Source organism: Solanum dulcamara, chromosome 10, assembly GCF_947179165.1.
Source record: "Solanum dulcamara chromosome 10, daSolDulc1.2, whole genome shotgun sequence".
Classification (NCBI taxonomy): domain Eukaryota; kingdom Viridiplantae; phylum Streptophyta; class Magnoliopsida; order Solanales; family Solanaceae; genus Solanum; species Solanum dulcamara.
The window spans coordinates 12,206,133-12,232,393 of record NC_077246.1 but is presented as its reverse complement, the minus strand read 5'-3'; the positions used below and the strand labels follow the sequence as shown (position 1 = coordinate 12,232,393).

The 26,261-nt window shown below is 33.4% G+C and overlaps 1 protein-coding gene across 1 annotated transcript; it reads right to left on the bottom strand.

The window, feature by feature from the left end:
- Positions 1-2,352: 2,352 nt before the first annotated feature.
- On the bottom strand, positions 2,353-5,103 carry LOC129871338 (ribonuclease 3-like protein 2). The gene is made up of 4 exons (XM_055946235.1): positions 4,558-5,103; positions 3,998-4,150; positions 3,166-3,527; positions 2,353-2,778 (listed from the first exon to the last, which is right to left on the bottom strand). Exons 1-4 carry the CDS (start codon positions 4,957-4,959, stop codon positions 2,604-2,606), a joined length of 1,092 nt encoding a protein of 363 aa, XP_055802210.1. The 5' UTR covers positions 4,960-5,103; the 3' UTR covers positions 2,353-2,603.
- Positions 5,104-26,261: the final 21,158 nt, after the last annotated feature.

The following is a 26,261-nucleotide window of genomic DNA, read 5'->3' as shown; positions in this document are numbered from 1 at the left end:
TTCTCTTTTTTTTAAAGAACTTTTCTCTCTGTCAGCATTATGAATTTATTTGAATATTTTTATGAAAAAAATACTTGCTTAAAATCCCCAGATAATTTACTTAGGAATTTCAAAAATCCTCAGGTAAAAATTACTTACAAAGATTTTTTTTCACTGTTTTTGTTTGGTAGAAAAATCAGCAAGAAATTAGATTAATTGCCATTTTTTTGGTATAATCTCCAAATAAATTTTCACGTAATTTACATTTTCTATTTTGTAGAGATATGAGTTTGATGAATTAAATCGGCTTATTATTTTTTTCAAATGATGGTTTAATGAGATGGCATGTCAACTAGAATAGAAGGAGACTTTTGAGGTATATAGTATTTTTTTAAAAAAAAATAGTATTAGTTGAGTGATATTACTGTTTTTAAAAAAATAAAAGTGATTTGTGTTAGGCAATTTTTAAAATATGAGTGACCATTGAAAATAATATAAAGTTTAAGTACCAGAAAAGATTCCTAAGCATGCTAATTTCTTTTTGATAAACTAATCGATTTTTAAAAAAACAAAGAACAAGATTATAATTTTGATTAAATGATTAAATAAATCCATTATTCAAAAAATAAAGTTTTAATTACATGCCATGTCAACTAGGAGAGAAGGAGGCTTTTGAAGTGTTCGGTATTTACATGACATGTCAACTAGGAGGAAAATAATGATAGTTGAGTGATATTTTTGTCCTAAATAAAACAAAAGTAATACTTCCTCAGTCTATTTTTAGTTATCATGTATATTAAAATATTTGTTCTAAAAATATTTATTTATTTTCAACTTTGCCCTTAACATTAATTCTTCCAGAATTGAGAGGTCCATATATAGATAATTAATAAGGGATATATGAGTCAAACAACATTTTTAATTAATATATTTTTAGAAATTTTACTGAATCTTATCATGACAATTACTTGTTCTGATTCTACATATTGATCGTTTTGAACTAAAAGCAAACTTTTGGGTGGAATATTCACATTATGTAGAATATGTGAACAAAAAAATAAGTTTTTATGTTATTTCGTACTATACAATTCGAAGTGGTGGGTCAATTTTCATAAATTTAATCGTAAGTTCATCTATCTTTCAGGAGCAGTCGTGTGGTTTTCCCAGAGATCGCCGTGAGTTCTTTGCCAAATTAGGTGGAGTGGGGAAGATTATAACTATTTTCATCTTGAATGGCTTTCAGCTCCTCCTTTCTTTAATTCACAGGCACAGGAGGTCAAATTCCGATTGTTGTGAAAGTTACTGAATGAATCTATTTCATTCTAATTCGATCTAAGTAAAAAGTGACGGCGAAAATATATTTGAGTGTAATTCCAAAACTTTGGTGACCATTTAGGAAATTAATTTCCAAAAAAGTTTAAGAAACCCAAGGTTGTGATTGGCGTCAATCAAAAATTACTAAGGGAACAAGTACCTAGATGATCTTATCAAGGAACAAGTATGAAGAATTTAATGAATACCTTTTAAAATAAAGCTATTTGGCGCACCAAGATGTTTTAATTGAAGGAGAAGCAAGTATCAAGAATCTGTTTATTCCTCATTAAAGGGATAAATATGTTGGAAAATATTTTATTTGAAATCCTCGTTAATTAGCGGTGGTCAAGGCTATCCTCACTAGAAGTCAGTTTTCTCAAGTAAGGGCTCTATCTCGTTCCTGATCCCCTGAGAATCACATCACTTTTGACATAGCACCCCAAGAGAACCTTTTAAAGAACTATTAGTACCTGAAGGAAAGAAGATACTAATAGGAAGGAAGCAACTACATCAAGGAGCCTTAATAAGCTCAACCATATTCTTGGAAATAAGATCAATCTATTCTTTTTCTAAAAATGAAATCTCTTGGGTTGGCCTCTCAGTCAATCAAAGCCTAAATCTATTTAAAGGATGTCAATCTTACGTAGAAGAAACATACAGGTAGTCTAAACCTTCTCAAATTTTTTGCTCTACTTTTAACAAGCCTTGTATCTCTAAGTGATTTAAAGTGAACTCAAAAAAAAAAAAGAGGAGAAAAAAATACTGTTGGTGAGATATTGTATCAAAAGTTGTTACAAGAGAAGAGATAAGAGTGCAGACGTAGGAATTATACCCTTACAATCCAAGGGGACTAGACTAAGATCTATTTTGAATCCCAACCAGTATAAAACATCTTGTGTCAATTTACTCTTGACCCAACCCCCGAACCTGACCCCGCCCCAAAACCAAAATCCTGAGTAGCTTCAATTTTTCAAGGATACAAAACACAGACGAACACTGAATAAAACGAGTAGCTTTGCTTCCTCTATTGGTTTTACTATTGACAAAAACTGCAAAAACTAGGTAAATCTTCTTTATATTGGCCAAATCTTATTATGCTGAATGATCCATCAAAGTATCTATTACATTGTTTAAAGGTGTCATCCCTTGTGCATCAATTTATCACTACAGCTATGACAATATCTCTTTCCTGATAAGATTAGATCTACAACAATATTTCATCACTGTCATGGATTTCAAATAATACCAACACTAACACTCTGACTAGCCCAAAGACACAATTATTAAAAAGTACCATAAACAATGTGCCGTTAACTGAGCTTGGATTCTTGCAGACCCCAAATCATCGCTGATGCAGCAGAATTCTCTGCATCTTTTACTCGCATCTTCTCCTCTCCCGTCACAAAAAGCACACCTTTAGCTACTGTAACTTGCACAGAACATATAAACCTCCTATCATGAGAAGGGCCTTCCTGTTTCTCTATTCTGCAAACATCGTAAAGCAAACAATGAGGAAACTAAATCACAGTTCAAACATGTTTACCAAGTAACAGTAAAGTGGCATCTGCTGGTTAGATAAATGAACCCCAAAAAAGAAAATAACCAAAATATACAATCTCATGTATGCAAAACATACATACATGTAAGAGTCGAATTAACTCAAATACTAAACCTCGCACATCCAAAAATATTGTAGCAACAAACACTTGATGGATAATAGCCCAGCCGCTCCCTACTCCTCTTAAAAGCCAGAGTTGGTTCATTAGCTAGAATTCCAACTATTTTTGAATGTGCGAGGTTTTGCACCTAAAGATTCAGTTAGCAATGTATTGGGCAACGACTTCATCTTAGTCAGAGGAAAAAAAAATTAACCTGTAAATTGGTACAGGCCATTTCTTTCTTCCACATAGCTCATTCAGCTTCTGCTTTGCTCCTCCAAACTCTGTGTTTGGTTCAACTTCAAGATCCAACTTACTAGTAGATTTACAGGCCAACTTTGCGAGTGCAGCCTTTGCAGCGTGAAGTTTAGCATTTTCCTTGTTCTCAGAAGAAGCGGAGATAATAAATTGACCATCAACATAAACACTAGCTATGTCTTTCTCTTCTTTTCTCCAATGCTTTATATCAACTTGCTTTCCATCCTTCTGGCAAAGCTCATAAAGCATGGTTACAGGCTGCGGTTGTTGTGACAGCAAGTCCAGCGTGATAATAGGCTCGAGGAGGCCTCTAAATATCTAAAACAAAATGAAACTAAACTAATCAGAACATCAGGATATCGTTTCTCATCTGCAAGACAAGAATGCCGGATTTCTAGGTCGAAAAAAAACAAATTGAATTGGTTTTTTCTAATAATGAAAAGCTGAAAAGACGGAAGAAACACTCCTTTCATGTTCACTTACCATTTTATTTTTCAATACCATAACAATTTCAAATTCCAATTAGTAAATTTGAAACACACTCTCTCTCCCACACATAACTTAAGAACCTTGCTTAGTTAGGTGACATGAACATATTTCATTGTAAACAGATCTAAAATGACATTCTAGAAAAGAAAACCTAAATATTTGTTTTCACATATATGAGCTTTTAGCACAACTTCTGAATTCTACAAATTACGTTCTCGAGATGCAACAAAAATTCATGAGAAAAAGAAAGTATCAGAAAGTATGACCCATGAATAAATATCAAAGGAGAGACAACTGACCACCCATAGAGTCTTCAGATCAAAGCCACAATCCACATATATAGCGGCGGCCACTGACTCTACAATATCAGCAAGAACCTTCGGCGCCTTCATTGATCCTCCATGGAACTCCGCTTGCTCCTCCTGTCCTACTGCTATCACGAAATCCCTCACCTAATAACCAAATTTTAACGTCCTTCAATTCATCATTCCCAAAATAATCATCATAATCAATTCAAGGTAAACTAATAATTTAGCAACAAAGCTTAAATTGATCTTGCCACAAAACAAATACTAAACATTAAGAAAAAAAAAATCATATATCATTTTTCCCCAAATCAACATTGTAACTAAACTTCGATCCCTTCTCATCACTTCAAATTGAAGATAAATTTTACAAATCTTCACTAGATCATATCTCTTCTTAACAAAATCACATAACTTTGTTTTGTTTATTTAAGCAAAGGTCTATCCAAAACAGTGTCTCTATTTCTACAAAGTAGTTGCAGAGGCGAAGCCAGAATATTATTTTGAATTATAAGCTGTAATAACTGGATTCTAAATTTAATATTATAATGTACCTTTTGATCGAGAGTAGTTGTATTGTGGCGAACAAATTTATAAAGAGAGTGTCGAACGGCGACTCTTGCAAGTTTTTCAGTGCTGACATTAGCAGCGCGGAGGAGAGACAGCTGACCAGGGTCAAGTTCAGGGTAAGCCAAATAAACATAATTCGCCAAGGCTAAGCCGAGAGCAGCATCACCGACGAATTCAAGCCGTTGATAAGAAGGAGAATCAGTGCAGGAAGAATGAGTAAGAGCTTCTTTGAGAAGTTTCCTGTTTTTAAATTTGTAGCTCAAAATTTCTTCAACTGCTCTAATTGATGTGGCCATATCTCTGATGATTTCGTCATCGGATATTAATACTAGGCTCTTATTGATGGGATTTGTCAGAGTGACGCAAGATCCCGGTGACTGCATCATATTCCGGTGAGGTACTCTAATTTTTGTGAACGGTGGGAAGATGATGACTGTGTAGAAAAAGTGACTTGTCAGGAGAGGGTTTAGGACTTCAGGGGAAAGACCATTGTTTAATTGGATTCTACTTGGAACAAATTGTTGCTCTTTTCCTCACTATTTATAGGACATAGTTGAGATTTCAAGAATTAAATTTTAAAAAATCTTGGATTGTAATTTATTGTTATTCTTTTTTTTTCCTAATTTATATTTCCTCATATTAAATGAATTTGTAATGCAATGTACATTCATTAAGAAAAGATATTTAAGGACATGATTTAAATTATATTTTTCATTATTGTTCTATTATTTATTTTTAAGATATTTTTAAAAATAGTATAATTTATTTTCTAAAAATATAAAAAGAAAGGATAAATATGGAAAAAAATTGAAATATTTATTTTGAATTTTGAAAAATTTAATTATTTTTAAAAATAAAAAAAGGCTCAGATTCACTTAATATAAAATAGGAAAGCACTTTACCCCTCTAAATAAGGATTTTAATATAGATACCAAAAACCAAATGAAAAACAAAAAATATATGAAATAGAGGGAGTATGACTTAGCTTAGGTTTCGAGTAATAAACAAGAAAAAATTATTGACTGCAATTTGATTGAGAATTAAATAACAAAAATCTTTGACCTCAATTTATTGATATGCTCTTTTTGTCCCAATTTAGACAACTTAGTTCAGATTTTGAGAAGAAAAAATCATTGACCGCAATTTATTGATATGCTTGTATTGTCTCAATTTATATGATTTAGTTCAGATTTTGAGAATTATACAAGAAAATAATTTTTGACCGTAAGTTATTGATATGCTTTTTCTATCTCAATATATACGACTTAGTTCAGATTTTGATATTTAAACAAGAAAAAATTTTTGACCACAATTTATTGATATGCTCTTTTTCCTTCAATTTATATGACCTATAGTTCAAAGTTCAAGAATTAAATAAGAAAAAATCTTTGACCTAAATTTATTGATATGCATTTTAAATTATTAAGTTTATGACTTAGAACCTTTTATGTTATTTCCAAATATGTAAATCATTGTTTAAAACACGTAAAGATTGTATATTCAATGTACGGTCAAAATAAAAAAGTATGACTATTGAAGTTTGAAATATATCATATCAATCGAGAGAGAATGTAGTATGTTACATCTTCTAAATTTGCACTCGTAATGATAATAAAAATTTATATATCAAACGATTTATTGAACATATCTTAGAAATTATTGTATTCAAAAATTCGAATGTCAAGAGTTATTCTTTGAATCATAATTTTCTTCATACTTTTTTAAAAATATTTTAAATTATTAATATTGTGACTTAAAGCACTTTTGCATATTTTTTAGATATGTAAAGCTTATTTCAAAAATATTAAAGGTTTTATATTCAAATTCATGATCAAAATTAAAAACTTTAAGTTTAGAAATTCTAAAATTCAATATAAATTTGATAAGAAGGAACAATTAATAAAACCAATTGATTTGGTATTTCCATTTTCAAAGTAATTTTTAAGAAGTATTAAAATATTTTCTTTCATTATTTAATATTTCCTTTAAAATGTCGATTGAACTTTTTGTCATTTATTAAAAGGATCTACAATAAATAAAATGTCATTTATTATTTTTCTCAAATAATTTTTATTTAATTATTATCCTAATATTTAGGATATTGATATTAATTAATTTCCTTGTTTGACCTAGGTAAGAAGACATACTATTAACATTTCTAAATTAATTAAAATTTTACCTTATATATGTTTTTAAAATATTTTCTTTCATTATTTGATATTTCATTAGAAATGTTAATTGAACTTTTGATCTTTCATTAAAAAATTCTATAATAAAAAAATTTATCATTTACTATTTTTCTCAAATAATTTCCATTTAATTAATATCCTAATATATAGGATATTGATATTAATTAAATTTCTTATTTGATTCAGATAAAAAAAAATTATAATATTTAACAATTCTAAATCAATTTGAATTTTACCTACATATATGGTTATTTTGTTTCACGATCAAGAATAACTGTGTGTATAAAAGAAGTTTCAAGGTCTCTAGACAAGGTGTTAGAGAAAATAATCATGGGTTAAATAAGTTTTATTATAAAAAGATATGGTTTTAATAAAATACAGCATGTTAAATATGTGCCTTATATTTTCTAAGTCAAAAGGCAATACTTGAGTGACTTTGGTAGGATATCCTATAAGTTAACTTTTTAACCTAAAAATAAAAAAAGAAATTTTAATCGGATATTATCATAAGTTAAATGATCATGCAAGAAAATAACTCCAAAAAAAGTTGACGATGTTATATTTCTTCCCTAAGAAGAAAAATTATGAAAAGCTACCTTGATTAAAAAACGTACCAGTAGATAGAGAGACTGTTTCCAAAAAAACATTCGGTTCAAGTGCTTCAAACTCAAGTAAAAGAAGAAGAAGAAACAATGCATAAAACATAGCCATTAATCAGAAAGGCAATGTAAAGTCTACAAGAAAGAAACAATAACAGCAGCAAAATCGAGTGATAATCGAAACACGAGACACAACATAATACGCTAATCCTCCACCAACCTTCACCTCTGCTAGCCTTCACCCCTACTAATATTCTATCCTAATACGCGTCCTCCATCCTTTCTATTTAGAATCATGTCCTTTGTAATATGGAGCTGTGCCAAATCCTGTCTAATCACCTCTTCCTAATATTTCTTCGGCCTACCTCTACCCCTCCGGGTACCCCCTACAACTAGCCTCTCGCACCTCCTCATTGGGGCATCAATACACCTCATTTGTACATGTTCAAATCATTTTAGTCTCTCTTCCCTCATCTTGTCCGCCATGGAGGCCACTCCTACCTTCTTACAATAACCTCATTCCTAATCTTGTCGCTCCTAGTATGCCACATATACATCTCAACACCCTCATCTCCGCAACATGCATCTTCTGAATATGTGATGAGTTCTTGACTAGCCATCACTCCACTCCATACAATAAAGACGGTCTAACCACCACTTTGTAAAACTTCCCTTTAAGTTTGGGTAGTACCTTCTTATCACACAAGAATCTAGCGGCAAGCCTCCATTTCATCCATGCCGCCCAATGCGATGTGTGACATCACTTTTGATGTCTCCACTACCATATAGTTCGGACCCAAGATACTTAAAATTTTCTCTCTTGAGAATAGGTTGTGTGGCAAGCCTCACTTCCACGCCCGTTTCATCTAGCACAACACCGGATTTGCACTTCAAATACTCTATTTTGGTCCGGTTCAACCTGAACCCTTTGGACTCCAGAGTATCTCTAAACCTCCAACCTAGGATTAACTCTTTCTCATGTTTCATCAACCAATACTGTGTCCTCTGTAAATAACATACACCAAGGAACCTCCTCCCGAATAGAAGCATATACATTGTATAAGTAATTCTATTTAAAGAACTATGGATGTAGAAAATAATGAAGGAAAAACTACAAAAATTGGACTCATTAAGAAGATTATTTATCCAAATTGAACTCAACCCAAACTATTTACCCGAGTTAGATGCACGACTCAAACTATTTACTCACCTGCCCCTTTTGTTCTATTCACTGAACACTGCTTCTTCATCCTAGATACCATCCAAGTATATATATACTCTATCATATGACCAGGAGGTCACAGGTTTAAGCCTTGAAAACAGCCTCTGGCAGAAACATTGTCTATTATATAAATAAAGGGGCTTATTAAAATACGGAGATAACTGCTTGTAAATAGTTTCTTTTTTGGGGTAGCAGTGTTTTTTACCCAATAATGAAAGTCTAGTTTCATTATACGTTTAAATATTTTCTACATTTAATTTAACTTGTTATATTATCTTTTAATGATGCATATTTAAATAATTAACCTTTCTTCTCTCTCGACGCATTAAGGTGGTCCTAACGTGCACTTTGCCAGTCATGGCGAGAAGCCGTCCAAGGAAAAAAGTATGATACCTAACACTGCATCAATGACGACAGTACACAAGGAGCATAGGGTCATGAATACAAAATCGAGCGTTGTGACCACTGTTCATAGACCAATAGAATAGTAACCTCCATGAAACACAAGAGTACGACCAGTTCAACAAAAAATGACCTTTAGCGAGGGAATATTTGGTAGTTAAAAGTCCAATTTCGATTGCTAATGTAACACCTGGGGTGTTTATGATTGTCCTTTCTTTTGTGTTAAAAAGCATACGAGCTTAAATTTGAGAGTTTTTTTTGTAATACCCTCATGTTTAAGAATATCAGTTTTAAATTCAAATTTATAGAATTTATTTTTATTATCTTTCTAAAAAATGCCTCAAATATTTATGAGAAATTCTTTAGTTATAGTATATTCATGTGTATATATTTATTTTATAAGATTTTTAATAATTTATTGATATTTTAGCAGAAATAGTAAGTCTAGTTATTTCATGAAATTATTACTATATGTGGTAGGCTCTATTCAAAATAATTTTCTATGAACGGTAATATATTTAAAATTTATATGTATTTTATTGCGGACCTATGCAATACCCGAATATATACTTAATAGGACAAAATAATTTTGTGATGTGGAAGTAGAGGGATAGTAGAAGCAGTTAGTTCTATAAATAGATGGCACAATGACCATATGTCAACAACAACAACAACCCAGTGAAATCCCACAACGTGGGATCTGCGGAGGATAAAGTGTACGCAGACCTTACTTCTACCAAGGTAGGACGACTGTTTTCGAGAGACCCTCGGCTCAATAGAAACATAAAAAGATGTCAAATACTCATAAGAAGTACAAGAAGTTCAAATCGTTATGTGAAAGCAAATAACGAAAACAAATAACCATATGTCACTATTTAAATATTAATGAATGTGATAAATTTTGACCAAATAAATGTCAGCTAGTTTGTTTAACTAATATCATATATATATATATATATATATATATATATATATATATATATATATATATATATTCTTAAGGTCTTCCTCTCTCTCATATAAAAGGGCAGTCTGGTGCACTAAAGCTCCCGCTATGCGCAGGGTACGGGGAAGGGCCCTATATATATGCTTAATGGCTTCCTCACTCTCATATAAAAGGGCATCCCGGTGCACTAAAGCTCCCGCTATGCACAGCGTCTGGGGAAGGGCCCGACCACAAGGGTCTATTGTACACAGTCTTGCCTTGCATTTCTGCTAGAGACTATTTCCAAGGCTTGAACCCGTGACCTCTTGGTCACATGACAGCAACTTTACCAGTTACTACAAGACTCCCCTTCTTCCTCACTCTCATATGTATATAAAATTTTGTTCAAATAACTTGCTGCATATCTTACCTATTCATGTTGAAAAAGACTTTTTGCGGAAAAGAAAATATTTTACTTTATACTCAAGTATCGGAAGCAAATTGTAATAAAGCTTGACCTAGTTTTCTTTGTGTGGTGCATGGGCTAGAGATTCGTAGCAATCAGTGGCGGACCTAGCATGTGTCTAGGTGGTTCATCCGAACCCCCTTCGGTAAAAAATTATATTTATACATGATTAAAATATTTTTTTATGTTTAAATAGTAGATGTCAAACCCCTTCGGCTAGTTCATGTGTCTACTTTTTCAGATCTTGAACCCCCTTATTAAAAATTCTGGTTCCGCCACTAGTACCAATTCTAGAATTGTCTTTATTTCCATATTTACCGTGGTTATCGAAAAGGTCCGTGTAGTTGCAAGATCACATATAAGGTATGTTAAGGCAAAATTCTCTTTTTTATATCGCATGAATTCTGAAAATTACAAATCTATCAAATGAGTCATTTTCTTACTATTCTATTGCTAGGAAGATATTCTGTCAATGACATTGAAATATCAGCTGATCTTATTTTTTTTGACTTAATCGTATCATTATCGTGCTTGTACATTGTGAAAATGGTTAAAGTTATTTTCCTTAGAGTTCCTTATTTCTTATGTCTATTACTGAGCTATTGTCTAAGAATGATGCAGAAATTATGAAGATTTATTTTGTTGTATCTAAGTGGCTGTTAAAGCGTTCTTTCTCATGAAAAGTTCTTACCAAAATGTTATTTGGAAATTATATTCATACTAAATTTTGTACCCTATTCTTTTCGTTATATACTTGTCAAACAACCTTGTTTCTAAATAGGCTCACACTATTACCAACTTTGAGTCATTTATAGTAAACCAAGTCGGCATGTCAATATCCTTTGAATTCCTAAATGATTAAAGTTCTAAGTTGAAGTCAGGTCAAGAGCTTCGAGTCTATTATAAATTTCTAGGCCTAAAGGGTCGTACGAAAGTTAAATGAAGTCACGATGACATTCTTTAAGAACCTTAAGCTCTTTATGAACATCATTAGGTTTAAATTACCTTTCTAAAGTCAAGTTAACTACTCAAGTTTATTCGAAAAACATGTGAGGTTCTACAAGACATTTGCTTGTTATACGAAAATGATTACAAGATTATTTGAATAAGAGTTTGAAAGAGCCACGTTTGGATAAGTTCTTGTTATGGTATACTATGTGCATTCAAAGTTCATATCATACATGACATGTTATGCATGGACCTTGAGCTATAATCAAAGGGAAGGAGGCCTATTTGCCCAGAAGACTATGTATATTGTACATATGGTCACAAGTTGACAAATATGATGTCGGTTCACTATCGGAAGAGATCATCATTGCTAGCATTTAGTTGGGTATGTCATGTATTTGTATATATATATATATATATATATGTATGTATGTATTCACTACATATGATTACACGAGCATACCATGCACATTTGATTACTATGAGGTCAGATGTTGGCCACAGGGGCTATCAGGGTTTTAGTGTCAGGTGATATCTCTATTACTTTTTTTATCGCAACTATTTATGAATTTACTTTATGCCTTACATACCAATACATTTTTATTTGTACTGATGTCCCATTGCTTGGGGACGCTGCATTCGTTCTGTAAGTTTAGATAAAAATCCTGATCGGCCTTGCAATAGGGGTGTTGTCTCAGCTGAAGATTGGAAAGCTCCATTCTTCCTAGAGTTGTTAGTTGTCTGTAGGTTTTGCATTCTTGAGTTTTGTATATAATTGTTGGCATCGTTGGGGACTTTTCCAAACTATTTGATTGTATTATTCGTAGAGACTTATTGACATACTCTATTGGGTCTTCTCATCTTCCATTTATAGCTTTATTGGCTTATCGTATTTATGGTTTCAGTTTCCATCTTGTCAGCTTGCTAGTTCTTTATTAGTTAAGTACGAATTGTTGGCTATTCATTATGTCTTTGATGTTTTTGTGACCTCCCCAATCCAATTATAACACTCTGTATTATTCTATCCTAGACTAAGTTTGAGGACCATAAGAAAGATTGAGAAAAGTGAGTTCTACCTATATGTATGAGTTGACCTACGAGTCGTAGAAATTCCTACGGATCGTAAGAGGGACTCATAGTGTTAGCATTGAATTTTGAAAACTTGCTAAGTCAAGGAGTGAGTCTATAAGTCTATCGATGATCCATAGAGAAGTTGATGACTCATACGAATAAGTCGTGGGGTCAAGGTCTAATTCCTGGAAAATATAAGCCTCAGTACTTTGGCTACTAGTCAATAGGACGAATCGTAGAAAGGATCAGAGTCATAAAAATGACTCTTAGAGACCCTTGACACTTAGCTAAATATTTAAGACTCTAAGTCACTTCTACGAGTAAAGTCAACAACTCGTCAAAGAGTCTATGAGTCATAGAAATGACTCATAGAAGAGATTTAGAGACTTAGAGTTTCAGAGTCTGAGAATGTTAACAGGACGATTTTATGCATTATTTTGAGTTTAAATAATGACAAGTGTAATCTTTGATTGAGAAAGAGTTTGAGAATGAGTTTAAAATCTCTTGAGTAGTATCTTAAGCATGAGTATTCTAAGTATAAACGAGTTGAGCAATTTTTCACTAAAACGTCTATTTTGAGATTTAGTTGAGAAGTTAAACTATAAATTAATTTTTATGCATTCTTTGAGTTGAGGTGAGTTGAGTTTTGAGCTAAAGTCCAAACGAGACTAAATGAGTAAACTAGGTAATTTTCACATTTAATGTATATGAGCATAATAGAGTATTATGGGAGTAGTATTGAGCACCGATATAGGGTAAGAGTAGAGGCAACTTCAACCCCATCAACTACGTAGCTAGCGTAGGATAGCGGCCAAGCCTCTCTTGTCCCAAAAAAGTACTTTCATATTGGATACATGAGGTTGAGCATCCTTTGCCCTGGCAAGGTATTGAACGGTTGTGGCAATGACAGTTTTAAGTGTTGTATTATCACTAGCTAATAAGTGGTGGTTATCAGTTAGAGAAAATTTTCAAGAGTAAAATATTATATTTTTATATTGAGTTGCATATCTTATTGTGTATCATTTAAAATATTGTATTATTTTACTTTTTATTTTATTGAGTTGAGTCATTTTAGAGTGAGTCCCTTGAGTTGAGTTGTATGAAATTGAGTATTGTTTATTAATTTCCTTTCCAGCTATTTTACATACTCGTACATTGTATGTACAGGTGATAGAGGTCCTCAACAGGCGCATCGCTGAAGACTAAACCCAGTTTAGCTTTTGATAAGGCCTCCTTTCATTCGGAGGACTTCATTTATATTTCTTTCGTTCATTTTTCTTTTGATGGTCAGTTGAGGTAGCCTTGGACTTGTCTTGGCACCATTCTAGTATTGAGTTAGAGGTTTTATGGACAGAATCAGAGTTAAGTTAGATGAGTTTCTTCTAGAGTCTGTTTTTCTCTAAACTTAAATTCATTATTGAGTAAATGACATTGAGTGACATCATGCTTGAGTATTTTTCAACATATTATTTCATTATTAATGATGTTTTGAGTGCCTACTTGAGGTATCTGTCTTTGGAGTTATATTAAACTTTCCGCTCAGAGTTTGAATATTTGATTGGATCAAGTGATTCGCTTGGGGACCAGTAATGGTCTTCGAGTGCCGGACACACCTAAGGTATCCTTTTTGGAGCGTGACAATAGTTATCTTGTTTCAACAGGTTTTTGTGGTGGCCAAGTCGGCCCTCAATGTTTTCTTCCTATTATGTTTCAGTCGCTAGCTCGATTAACTAGGGTACCGAGTGCCCATTGCGTTCCTCTAGATTGGAGCGTGACAGACTTAGTATCAGAACAGTTAGTATTTTAGGAAGTCTACAAGCGTGTCTAGTAGAGTGTTACCTATGGGTGTGTTGTGCACCACACTTATAATTAGGAGGTTACTAGATATTTATATATAGTTACTATTCTTTAATCAATTAGATCGTGCAATAAAGCAAAGTCTTAGGAATTTACTTCTAATTCACACTCTGCTAGAATGTCATATAGATTTTGTATATTAAAAATGACCTTATATTAGGCCAAAGGGCCAAATATTAGTTTTTCCAAAGAGATAGTCTCCATCCTATAACTCCTAGTCAAATAGATAATTTGTACATAAAATGTGTCTTTTAATACTCCGACTACAAAGTGACTTATGTGAGTTCTTCTATTGTACTCAGTTCAGGAGTAAGTACCTTTAATTATCTTATAAGGATCTATATGTGAAGATTTTTGTATGTTTTATAGTAAGGTCAAAGGACATTACTACACGATGAAAGATTTGAATCAAGGAATATCGAGGAATTAGACATAAGTTAAATACTCATAGTAGCAGGGAATATAGTATCACTTATTTTTCACGAGGAAGCATGTAGTTATTTTTGAGATACAGAAGAATATTACCAAAATTAGTTGAATTGTATATGTGTATATGTGTGTGTGTTCTATATATATGTTGATATTGTGTGTGTGTGGGTGTGTGTGAAATGAAGTTCTTTTTTATGATTTGACTCTTCTAAGGGCTAAAGGAATCATTGCATAATTTACATAAGTACTTATTATCTAGTGAATTAAGTCAATATAAGTTCATATGGGCATCTGCTAAAGTTTACTTATTTATGGACATATATACTTTATGCGCCCTATAGGTTAAACAATTACTTGTTCTTTGGTTCATAAGTTATTAGTTATATGTTATTTTTGTTTTCTATTCTAGATATAAAGTATTTATAATGTTAGTATTGCAAGTAATTTGTCTGTGAGAGATGTACTACATTAGACCAACTTCTTACATGAAGCGAGTTCTATATAGAATAAAAGCCTATATCCTATATATCAACTTGCATGTTATATTGACTTACATGTGAGATATGTTATAGATTATAAATTATGACAAAGATTTTCTTATTAAATGCTTATAACTGGTCATACTGTTGGATGCCTATAAAAGTAAGTTATTCAAGAAATCTATATATAAATATGTTAAAGTGTATTTGCTTGTAAGGTTAGATATGCTACATGTTTCATAGGGTAAGAGTATACATGATACTGTTTCATAAGTTCATTAGCATACATGTTAAGTTCCTTTTTAATCCATTTACACATTATTTGTACCCCCAATCTTTTGTCTGTAGTTACATATTTATGTCAACCATTAAATATGCTACTTATTTTATAGAGTATTTCCTCACATGCTACATAGTAAATGAGGTATTGACACATATGTACTCTCCTCAACATGAATTTTATTGCATAGATATTTTTCATTAAAGCTTAAAAGAATATTTGTACTAATTATTTTATTCGCATTACTGATCATAGATTTTGATATATTTCTTCACCTTTTATATTTGAGTTGTTAATCATTGTAGATATTCTTGATTATTTATAAAAAAAAAATTTATATTAATGAAATAAATAAATTAACATGTTATATTGCTTGGTTCATTGAAATTGGTAAGTACTTGTAGCTCCTAATATGTCACGTTCCAAAATGGGTCATTAGTGGCACCTATACTTAACCTACTAGGTGGGCGAACCAATGATATAAACCCTAACTTATATTAGCTGTTCAACTTATCAAATACGATAATAATGTGCAAGCTAAATTTATGAAAGTAAAAAATACCAAAACTACTAAAGTCTATTACATACGTTTCCCAAATTTCGAAAGATATCACATCAAGGACATCTAAACTCAAAATGTCAAGTCTAAGAGTATCATCCACGAAAATAGATAAACCAAATAGTCTGTGTTCAAAAACTAAAGACATCATGCCATGACTAAGAAAATCTAATACGAACTAGGAGTATAGCTCACCCTGGAGTCTGTGATACTAAAGACCGGCTAGAGCTAATAGCAAGTCGAAGTCGATGAAACACTCGCTGCACTCCACAAAATAAAATAAAGAAAATTACAAGTAGGGATCAGTACAGGGCAACATGTACTGAGTAAGTATCATCAGCCGACTCAAAATAAAAATCAATATGCATAAAGTAATAGTAGGAAATCAACTATAACACCTAACAGGTGGCAAACAACCAGATCAAGATCAAGTGGCAACACAGAAATAAGTACGTAATCAATCAACAATATCAAGAACACACATGAGGACTCAGGCTTCCACATCACACTCTTTTGGAAAATAGGTTATTTGAGATTGAGAATATTAAGCCATTTTAATATGTTTTTCTTTAATGTTATCGTATCGGAATATAATACCCGATCTAATAATATCATACCGACTCGTGGCACTCGATCCAAATATATTATGTCACCTCATGACACTCGATTCAATTATATCATGTCGGCTCATAACACCCGATCCAAATATACCATGTCGGAATGTAACACCTGATTCAAATATACCGTGTCGAAACGTGACACAATCTAAGTATACTGTGTCAGAATATGACACCCGATCCAAATATATCATGTCAGAACGTGACACCCGATCAAATATATCATGTTGAAATGTGACATTCGATCAAAATAACCGTGTCAGAATGTGACACCCGATCGAAATATAATTAATTTATCATTCTTTATTATTACATTCCACTTTATTAACAATATTTCATCAAACCTTCTTTATTCATGGCATCACTTTTGATAGAGAAAGTTCAATATTATGGATTTTACGGTCTTGATATTGCAGACCAATCACAACAACATATCAACCATACAAACCACAATAATCAAATGCATAGTAAACTTCACTCATTACTCAATTACTATCAATCGCTATTAAGAGTCTATCTATGATATAGAATAAAACCATAACCTACCTCCACCGAAGCACCAAAGTCAAGCAAGCTATTTCACCGGTAATTTCCCTTTCTTCGATGCCTCAGAACGTTTCCAATCTAACATGTATACAACATTCGTAAGTAAAAGAGTTCGTAGACACTCATACTATATATATAGCCTAGACTCAAGAATCCATCCAAATCTATAATCAAATTTCTGAATTTTGATACCAACAAATATCTCAAGTCTCATATTCCTAAATCTTAAGTAAGGGTTAAGTCTCAATTCCTCCAAATAATATAAATCTAACGGTATTCATATAATACAATACACTTATTATTTAATTGTCTATCTCAATATATCAAAACTTGAATTTATAAAATAATAATAAAATAATAATATTTGAAATTGAAGCCACAGGTTACACAATCAATGGCGGCAACCATGAACCACACTACGCGATCAATCAATCCTTACCGTTTTAAATCTAAACCCAATTGTCACATAATAATTTGCTATTTAGAAATATTCACATAATTTCAATGGGACCCAAGTGAAAAAAAATCATATTCAAATCTATAAAATACTTTTCAATTATTAGATCTTCATTACGCCATCATTACTTAATGATTAACCACCAAAATTGTAATAACCATTTGAAATTAGATTGCAACATTAGACATTCCAATTAGATTTTCATAAAGTCTACCCAAGCATTAATTATGACAGATATTTTCCAAGTCCAACAAAACATACCCACATTCCAATCGTAATTCTAATACAAATACATAAATTACAATAGTGAAGTTTGGTAGTTTCCTTTTACCTAGATGATATGCGGCTTTCTATTTCTCATCACTGAAACAGGTTCGTTTTGATCCTCATTTTCTCTTTTTTTTTCTAAATTAATTAAGTACAAAAAGTGATAACCCTACTAACTATTTTAATAAATATGGAATAAGTGATATAGGGTACTAAATATAATATCACTTTACCCCATTAATTAAATTAATTATCTAAATGTACCCTTCAACTAAATAATCATAGTTATTGAATAGTCCAAAATACCTATTAAAAATTTATGGGATGAGTTATTTATGAAATAACAAGCTCTAGTACTCAAAATGACCTAATGAGTCATTGCAACAAATACTAATTTACCCATCGTTCGTTCTCGAACAGTCAATAGAAGAGCGAGGGTGGAAAAGGATACCTAACTCGACGAACAAATGTGGATACCTTCCATGCATATCCGTCTTCCATACATATACGCCTCAGTCTCCCAAGTGGACTATTCAACCAGACGATTCTTCCATTGGACCTTCACAGATGCAACTCCTTTGACCTCAATTTATGGACCTTCTTATTTAGAATAGAACAAGCTCCTCCTCATAAGAAAAACTCTCATCAAGCAGGACCGAATCCAAGCGAATAATATAGTTTTCATCACTAAGATATTTCTTCAGCAATTACACATGAACTACTGGGTGCACTCCGGAAAAATCTGGGGGTAAAGCCAATTCATAGGCCACCTCTCCAACATGCTTAATAACTTCAAATGGCCCAATATACCTCGAATTGAGCTTACCATGCTTACCAAATCTCACCACACCCTTTACGGATGAAACCTTCAACAATACTTGCTCTCCCTCCATAAAATCCATATCCCTGACCTTTCAGTCTGCATATTCCTCCTGCCTACTCTGAGCTGTTAGAAGCTTCTCCCAAATAAATTTCATCTTCTCTAACAATTCCCTCAAAACATCAGTTCCCCAAGGTCTCGCCTCAAATGCATTAAACCAACCAATGGGAGACCTATATCTCCTCTCATATAATCCCTTCAATGGATCCATATAAATACTCGAGTGATAGCTATTATTGTAAGAAAACTCTGTCAAGGGTAAGAACTGATTCCAATGACCACCAAAATCTATCACACACTTACAAAGCATATCCTCTAGCACTTGAATTGTCCTCTCAGACTGACTATTGGTCTGAGGGTGAAATGCGATACTAAGATCCAATCTAGTATCTAACTCAACGTGCATGGTCCTCCAAAAGCTGGAAATAAATTGCGTACCTCTATCTGATATGGTGGAAATCAAAACTCTATATAATCAAACAATCTCGCGATTATAGAGTTTGGCTAACTTTTCTTCATTATAAGTTACCTTAACTGGAATGAAGTGTGCAGACTTAGTTAACCTGCCAAAAATCACCCATAGCAAATCAAACTTACCCAATATCTTTGGAAGACCAACCACAAAATCCATTGCAATCCTTTCTCACTTTTATTCAAAAATAAGCATTCTCTAAAGTGTCCCTCCAAGCCTTTCGGGCTCTTACTTTACCTGTTGACAATTCAACCACTGGGAAACAAAATCAATAATGTCACGCTTCATTCTACTCCACTAATAATATTGTCTCAGTTCACGATATATCTTGATTGCACCAGGATATATAGAGCACCTTGAACTATCAACCCCTATAAGAATACTCTAAATTAAGTAGTCCACACGGAACACACATACCTGCCTCTTTATCCTCAAAACATCTTCCTCATCAATCACAACCTCTTTGGCCTTTCCATGCATGGCCATATTATAAATTCGGCTTAGCTTTCCATAATCAAACTTCTTTCCTTTAATATCGTCGAGAAAAGAAGATTTTGCCTCTACACAGACCAAGAATCCTCCTTTGTTAGTTACTTCCAGCCTCATAAAGTCATCTACCATAATTCAAAAAACTCAAACCAACATAAAAATGCAATCTTCCACACATCATTGCTTGTCACTCAAGTTAAAACCCAAATTCTAAACCAAGGGTCTACATGAGATGTCTTAAACCTTCACTTTCTTAGATTCTTCCCATGATGCAAATTCCAAATATCTTGAACTCTTTAATATACCAGACTCTTGTTCCTTTCGCTAACTCCTTTACCAATCTTATCCTTCGACCAACAACCCATGATATTTTACCTCATCCTCTAAACCAAAATTTGAAGTGAAATGCTCTCTTAGGTCCTTTAATAGTCAAAAGTAACCAAATTTATGATCCAATCCATGCTCAAGTCCTTCTAAATGTTAAATACTCGATGCGATCGATCATTTCTTACCTTATCAATTCATATGTTGACAACACATACTACCACGAATGTAGACTCACAATGAAAAACTTAAATTTTTATTCCAACCATGTCACCTAATTCCCTTATCTATCAACATTAGCAAATACCTTAAAAATCTTTATAAATTAACGTATCTTAGCTTATCATTGATCGCATCTCCATCAACCTTACTATATTCTTCTTTAAAAATATAATTGTACCAGTTACCAAACTCGAAACCACAAAAGAACTTATCACCACACTCGAGCTGACCCCCTATAAACTTCTTTCTCAAATCTTATCCAACAAATTTTAAGCCATTTAAATACACGTAACACTATCACCATAACCAGAGCAAAACAGATGTAACCACGTGTCTTTGAATCCAATTCTCCACTCTCTCTGAAGATACATCTTAGGCCTTTCAATCAGAGTAACTATCCTTGTTCTCGCTTTCTTCCAAAGGTTAAACTATATCCCACTTATTCTTTCCATTTATGACTTTAGCTCCTTTCAATTCTATTCGAGCAGTGTCTCAACACATCCTATAACTTTTTATACAACCGCGCTACTCGTTAAATAGTAGAAAACCACGACCTTAGATACTCTCAAGTCATTATTACCTTACTGAATCTACTTAACCAAAAATGTTTATCATATAGTTGCATCCCAATCACAATCAATCACGGACTCTTGTTACCATCATGCTCAGTTGCCATTTCCATTACCACAAGTCAACCTTGTCATCGACATAACTCCTCAAATCCCGCTATACCAACCAAGTCCAATAGACTAACTCAATTTTATACACACTTTCTTACTAAAATCTTCAATTGCCTTTACCCAAGTTTACTCGATGGGACTTTCTTTAACCATAATCTTGTCATTCCTATATCGATCTACTCCTTTGGATCTTATGATGAAATCACCGGTCCTTATTTAGAATATTTGGAATACACTCGACAACCTAAACGTATTAATCGTATCAAAGATCCACCACTAAAATATTCCTTATAAACAATACTTAATCCAAGCGTCCATAGTAACAAACTAGTTGGTTTCTCAACTGTGAATGCAACATCGAATCTCATTGTATGAGCATGTGCTACAACTAGTAACTTCTTAAGTAACTAGTATTCGCACTTGACAATCGACGTATCCATTTTCATATACCACTAGTACCACACCGTGAATGTCCGTTAGATCCACTACTAGAATATATTATACCTATCGAGAAGATCGTACCCAAATGGTTCACACAATTCTACCCATTGAATAACTGTAGAACATTACCAAATTTGGTCTGTTTCATCTCTATCCCAATCGATATGCATTCTTTCATATATTAGGTTGCTAGCAAATGTAACACAATCCATAACTCTAAATGTGGCGCACAGCACATCGATAACTAAGACTCTACTAGATACGGGCTACAGACACTCCAAAAATGACCTGCTCTGATACCACTTCTGTCATGACCCAATCCCGTAGGCCACGACTATGGTCCGATCTGAACCCCCGTATGCAAGTTTATCAGTTGTGGTCAAGTCAAACTATAGACATGCAATGCATATAAATCAAGTGTAGTCGAACTGGACTACAAACAACACAATGCCATGCATTAGAGCCCTATTGGGCGATAACATTTTTATAAACCTGTAGCCTCTTTTATTTGTATCACCTCATGAAAGGGCACGCAAGCCGATAAGGCTGCTAGAACATAATAATATATATCATACATCAGGTAGACCCAGCTGAATCAAACTGACATATACAATCCACATATACATCTCTGTAGACCTCTAACAATATCAATGACAACATATGGCGGGATAGAGCCTCTGTAGTACCCCTGAATAACAAAACAATACTATACATCAATAGCCAATACCAAAAACTAGGCTCCGACATAATAGAGCCTCTTCCAGCTGAACTGAGCGGGAGCCTAAGATGACGGACTCCCAACACCTGTATCTGTACCTGCGGGCATGAAATGCAGCCCCCCAAGAAAAGGGGTCAGTATGACATAAATACAGAGTATGTAAAACATAACACAATATGACTAGAGGCATATCTGAAATAGAGAAGCAGGGGATAAAATATTAAATCAGAAATTTGTACATGGGGAAAGTAAAATCATGCATGCTCAATTTTTACAATATAGCCGGCCCTATCAAGAATCCGGTGAATCATATCTGTCAAATCATCATGGCCCCAGTGCCATCACCACCTTACTACAACACATTATATATATATATATATATATATATATATATATATATATATATATATATATACTATTCCTGGCCCTCTAGTGAGGGCGCGATGAACAATGCAGTGAATGGTGCACTATTACTAATCTCGGCCCGGGCGTGATATAAGAAGTGTTATAGTATACACAAGTAGAGTAGTGAGAAACAAAACACAGTTTAAATCATTATCGGTTTTTTATGTATGAATATCAAGTCTTATAAATGACTCATGAAAAGTAATTAATAATGATGAACTATGATCTTAGTGATGTTTCAATTATGTATAAAGGTTGTAATGGATTTTCCTCACACATACATGTTAAAGATGGTGAATGATTCTCTCACCGACTCATGGATTCTTGTGAATCAATTATGTTAATGAGCTACTCTTATGATTATTTTAATGATGAGGATTGATATCTATTAGTATCTTTCCTAATGATGTTAATGACAATGAATTATGACTTTCGTTGGGATAATAACTAAGCATCGAGAGGACTTTAAGGTGGGGTTCAGTCCGAAAGCTCTAGTAGCAACCCAAGAGAATCCTAGTAGCAACCTTTAGTCCCTAACCATATTGCCCGCGTAGGTTTCTTATGTCAATATGGCCTAGCTAGTGGATCCACAAATAGCTCAATGTTAAATGAAGGTTCTCACATGTCTACCTTGGGAAAGCAACCTCTCTCTTTTCGATGTGGAAGTTACATCAGATTATATGTTATAGCTCGTATGATCTTATATATCAGTTAAAGGTCCTATCCCACATAAAGGTATATGAAACGATATAAGTCTCATGACGATTATTATGATGTATTGACCACATGATTATGATATGATTTCTAAATACTTTCAAGTTTACTCTTATTTTAACGATATTGGTCATTCATCTCATGCTAATATTGATTATGTCCTATTTTAATTTTTCATACATACTTCTCACATACTTAGTGAATTCCATGTACTAATGCATACTCTTTTCCAACATTGTATCATAATGTATCCTTGCGCACCTCCCACCTATGGCTAGAGTTGAGCTTTACTGTCTTATAGTGGTGAGTCCTCATGATTCGAGAACAAGACATTTATCTTTTTCATCATTCTTATGACTTTTATTTTCTATTATAGGAGCTTGTCTTATGCTCCCATCTAGACTAGTAGAGGCATGTTAGATGTTCTTGGATTCTATGTTGTCATGTTCTTCTAGAGTTAATTTCTCTTTTATTGAGATTTTGAGTTGAGACTTTATTTCTGCTTCCATGTTATAGTCTTATTGCTTTATTTAATTATTTATGTTCATGTATGATATGCTAAGAGGCTTGGTTGGGCTCTTTCGGGATTCTAATCACCATGTCACTCCTAGGACCTAAATTGGGTCATGACAAACTTGATATTAGAGCATAAGGTTTAAAGTTTCCTAGGGAGTCTAACATGCCGTATCAAGTAGAGTCTTGTTCATCAGTATGAAGCGCGCCGCATCTATGAATAGGAGGTTATGAGGCATTTTAGGAAAAACTTCACTTCTTTCATCACTCTTATGGCATGCGATAGAGTTGAACTCTAAGGTTTCTCCCTTTAGCGCTTTCTCTTTGCGATTATACAAATATGCCTCCATGAAGAATTTCTGTGCAAAAGAATGTTGAGGAGGAGAAATAAGCTCCAAATGACCCCTTGAACGAGCAAGTCTCTCATGAGGAGTTTCAAGTCACTTTTCTTTCTTTCTCAAGCCATGATGGCTCAAGACAACAAAGAGGTGGTAGCTCCCATGAACCCAAATATGGGTATTATAAATAGCAGAGTTTATGATTTGACCCATATGAACCCTCCTAAATTCCATGGATCAAATATGGACAAGGATCCATAAGAATTCATTGAAGGAATTACTAAGATTGTTGAGACCATGGGTATTAGTTCGATGGAGAAGGCGGACTTAGCAATTTATCAACTCAAGAGGGTTGTACAAGTTTGGTATAATCAACGAAAGGGAGAAAGAGGTAGAGATGGTAGTCCTGTTGATTGGGAAGAGTTCAAAGGTTCTTTTATTGATCGCTTCTTTCTATTGGAGTTGATCGAAGCCAAAGTTCAAGAGTGTATCAATTTGAGGTAAGATAATATGAGTGTGAGGAAGTATGCCCTCAAGTTCACTAAGTTTTCAATGTATGCTCTATTCATAGTCGCTGATCTGAGAGCTTATATGAAGTTTGTTTCGGGTGTGTCCAACTTGGTGGTTAACGAATGTAGAACCGACATGCTAATTAAGGAGATGGACATTTCGAGGCTTATAGGGCTCGAACTAATAGAGGTGGATACTCTCATGGCAAGGTCGAGATGGTCGTCCTCAATTTTGCAAAAGGTACTCTTGCTAAAAAATTCAAAACTTTTGGCTCCAAACTTTGACAAGGATAGGGTGCCCAACCCTAAGGTTCAAGAAAGAGCTCCGAGTGGCCAAGTCATTTCTCCATGTACAAAATGTGAAAGGAACCACAAGGGAGAATGCTTGGTGGGATCGAATTCATGCTATAGGTATGGTAAGCTGGGTCATCAGGCTAAGAATTATAGAGTTGGTGCTAGATTCTAGGGTTAGACTGAGGCTACAAACCATTTGGATCAGCGTGGTACTACTTTGAGTGGCGGTCATCACCAAAACAAGTTTTATGCCCTTTTGACTCGTTAAGAGTTAGAGAATTTGCCTGATGTGGTAACTAGTATGTTGAAAATTTTTAAGTTTGATGCTTATGCATTATTAGATATTGGTGCTACTCTATCATTTGTTACTCATTATCTTGCTATAAAATTCATTATTAGTCCCAAAATCTTATTAGAGTCTTTTTCGGTCTATACTCTTGTTGGTGATTCAGTTGTGACTAAAATAGTTTATAGAAATTGTCTAGTTTCAATCTTTCATAAAATCTTCCAATCGATCTTATAGAGCCTGATATGAATAATTTTGTTGTTATACTTGGTATGAATTGACTTCATGCATGTAATACTTCTATATGATGTAGACCTCATGTGGTCAAGTTTCAGTTTCCTAACAAGCCAGTCCTGGAATGGAAAGGTAGTAACTTTGTGTTTAAAGATCAATTTATCTCGTGCCTTAAAGCCTGCAAAATGATTTTCAAAGGTTGAATTTATCATCTAGTCCAGGTCAAAGATGCAAATTTCAAAGCTCATACTCTTGAGCCAGTTTCGATTGTTAACAAGTTTCTAAACGTTTTCCCCGTTGATATCCCCCATATCCCTCCTAAAAGGGAAATAGATTTTTATATCAATCTTATTCCCAATACCCAACCTATCTTTATTCCTCCTTACCAAATGGCCCCAGCAGAACTAAAAGAGTTAAAGGAATAGTTGAAGGATTTGTTGGATAAGGGTTTCATTAGAAGAGTATCTCTTCATGGGGTGCTCCATTTCTTTTTGTTAGAAAAAATGATAGTTCTCTTCGAATGTGTACCGAATATCATCAATTGAAAAACGTTACAATTAAGAATAAGTATCACATTCAAAGTATTGATGACTTGTTTGATCAACTTCAAGGAGCAAGCTACTTTTTAAAGATTGATCTTCGATCGGATTATCATCAACTCTGAGTAAGGGAATATGGCATTTCAAATATAACTTTTAGAACTTGGTATGGTCATATCGAATTCTTGGTTATGTCTTTAGGACTAACTAATGCTCCTGCAGCTTTTATGGACTTGATGAACATGGTGTTCAACTAGTATTAGGATATGTTCGTTATTGTGTTTATTAATAATATTTTAATTTATTCTCAAAGTAAA

What these genes read in the sequence shown, in the direction of transcription:
- LOC129871338 (XM_055946235.1), bottom strand. Translation starts at nt 4,959, where the DNA reads ATGATGCAGTCACCGGGATCTTGCGTCACTCTGACAAATCCCATCAAT. An exon ending in ATCTGAAGACTCTATGGGTG is followed by an intron (nt 3,528 to 3,997) that starts GTCAGTTGTCTC and finishes ATTTTGTTTTAG; the next exon opens with ATATTTAGAGGCCTCCTCGA. An exon ending in TGGCCTGTACCAATTTACAG is followed by an intron (nt 2,779 to 3,165) that starts GTTAATTTTTTT and finishes CGATGTTTGCAG; the next exon opens with AATAGAGAAACAGGAAGGCC.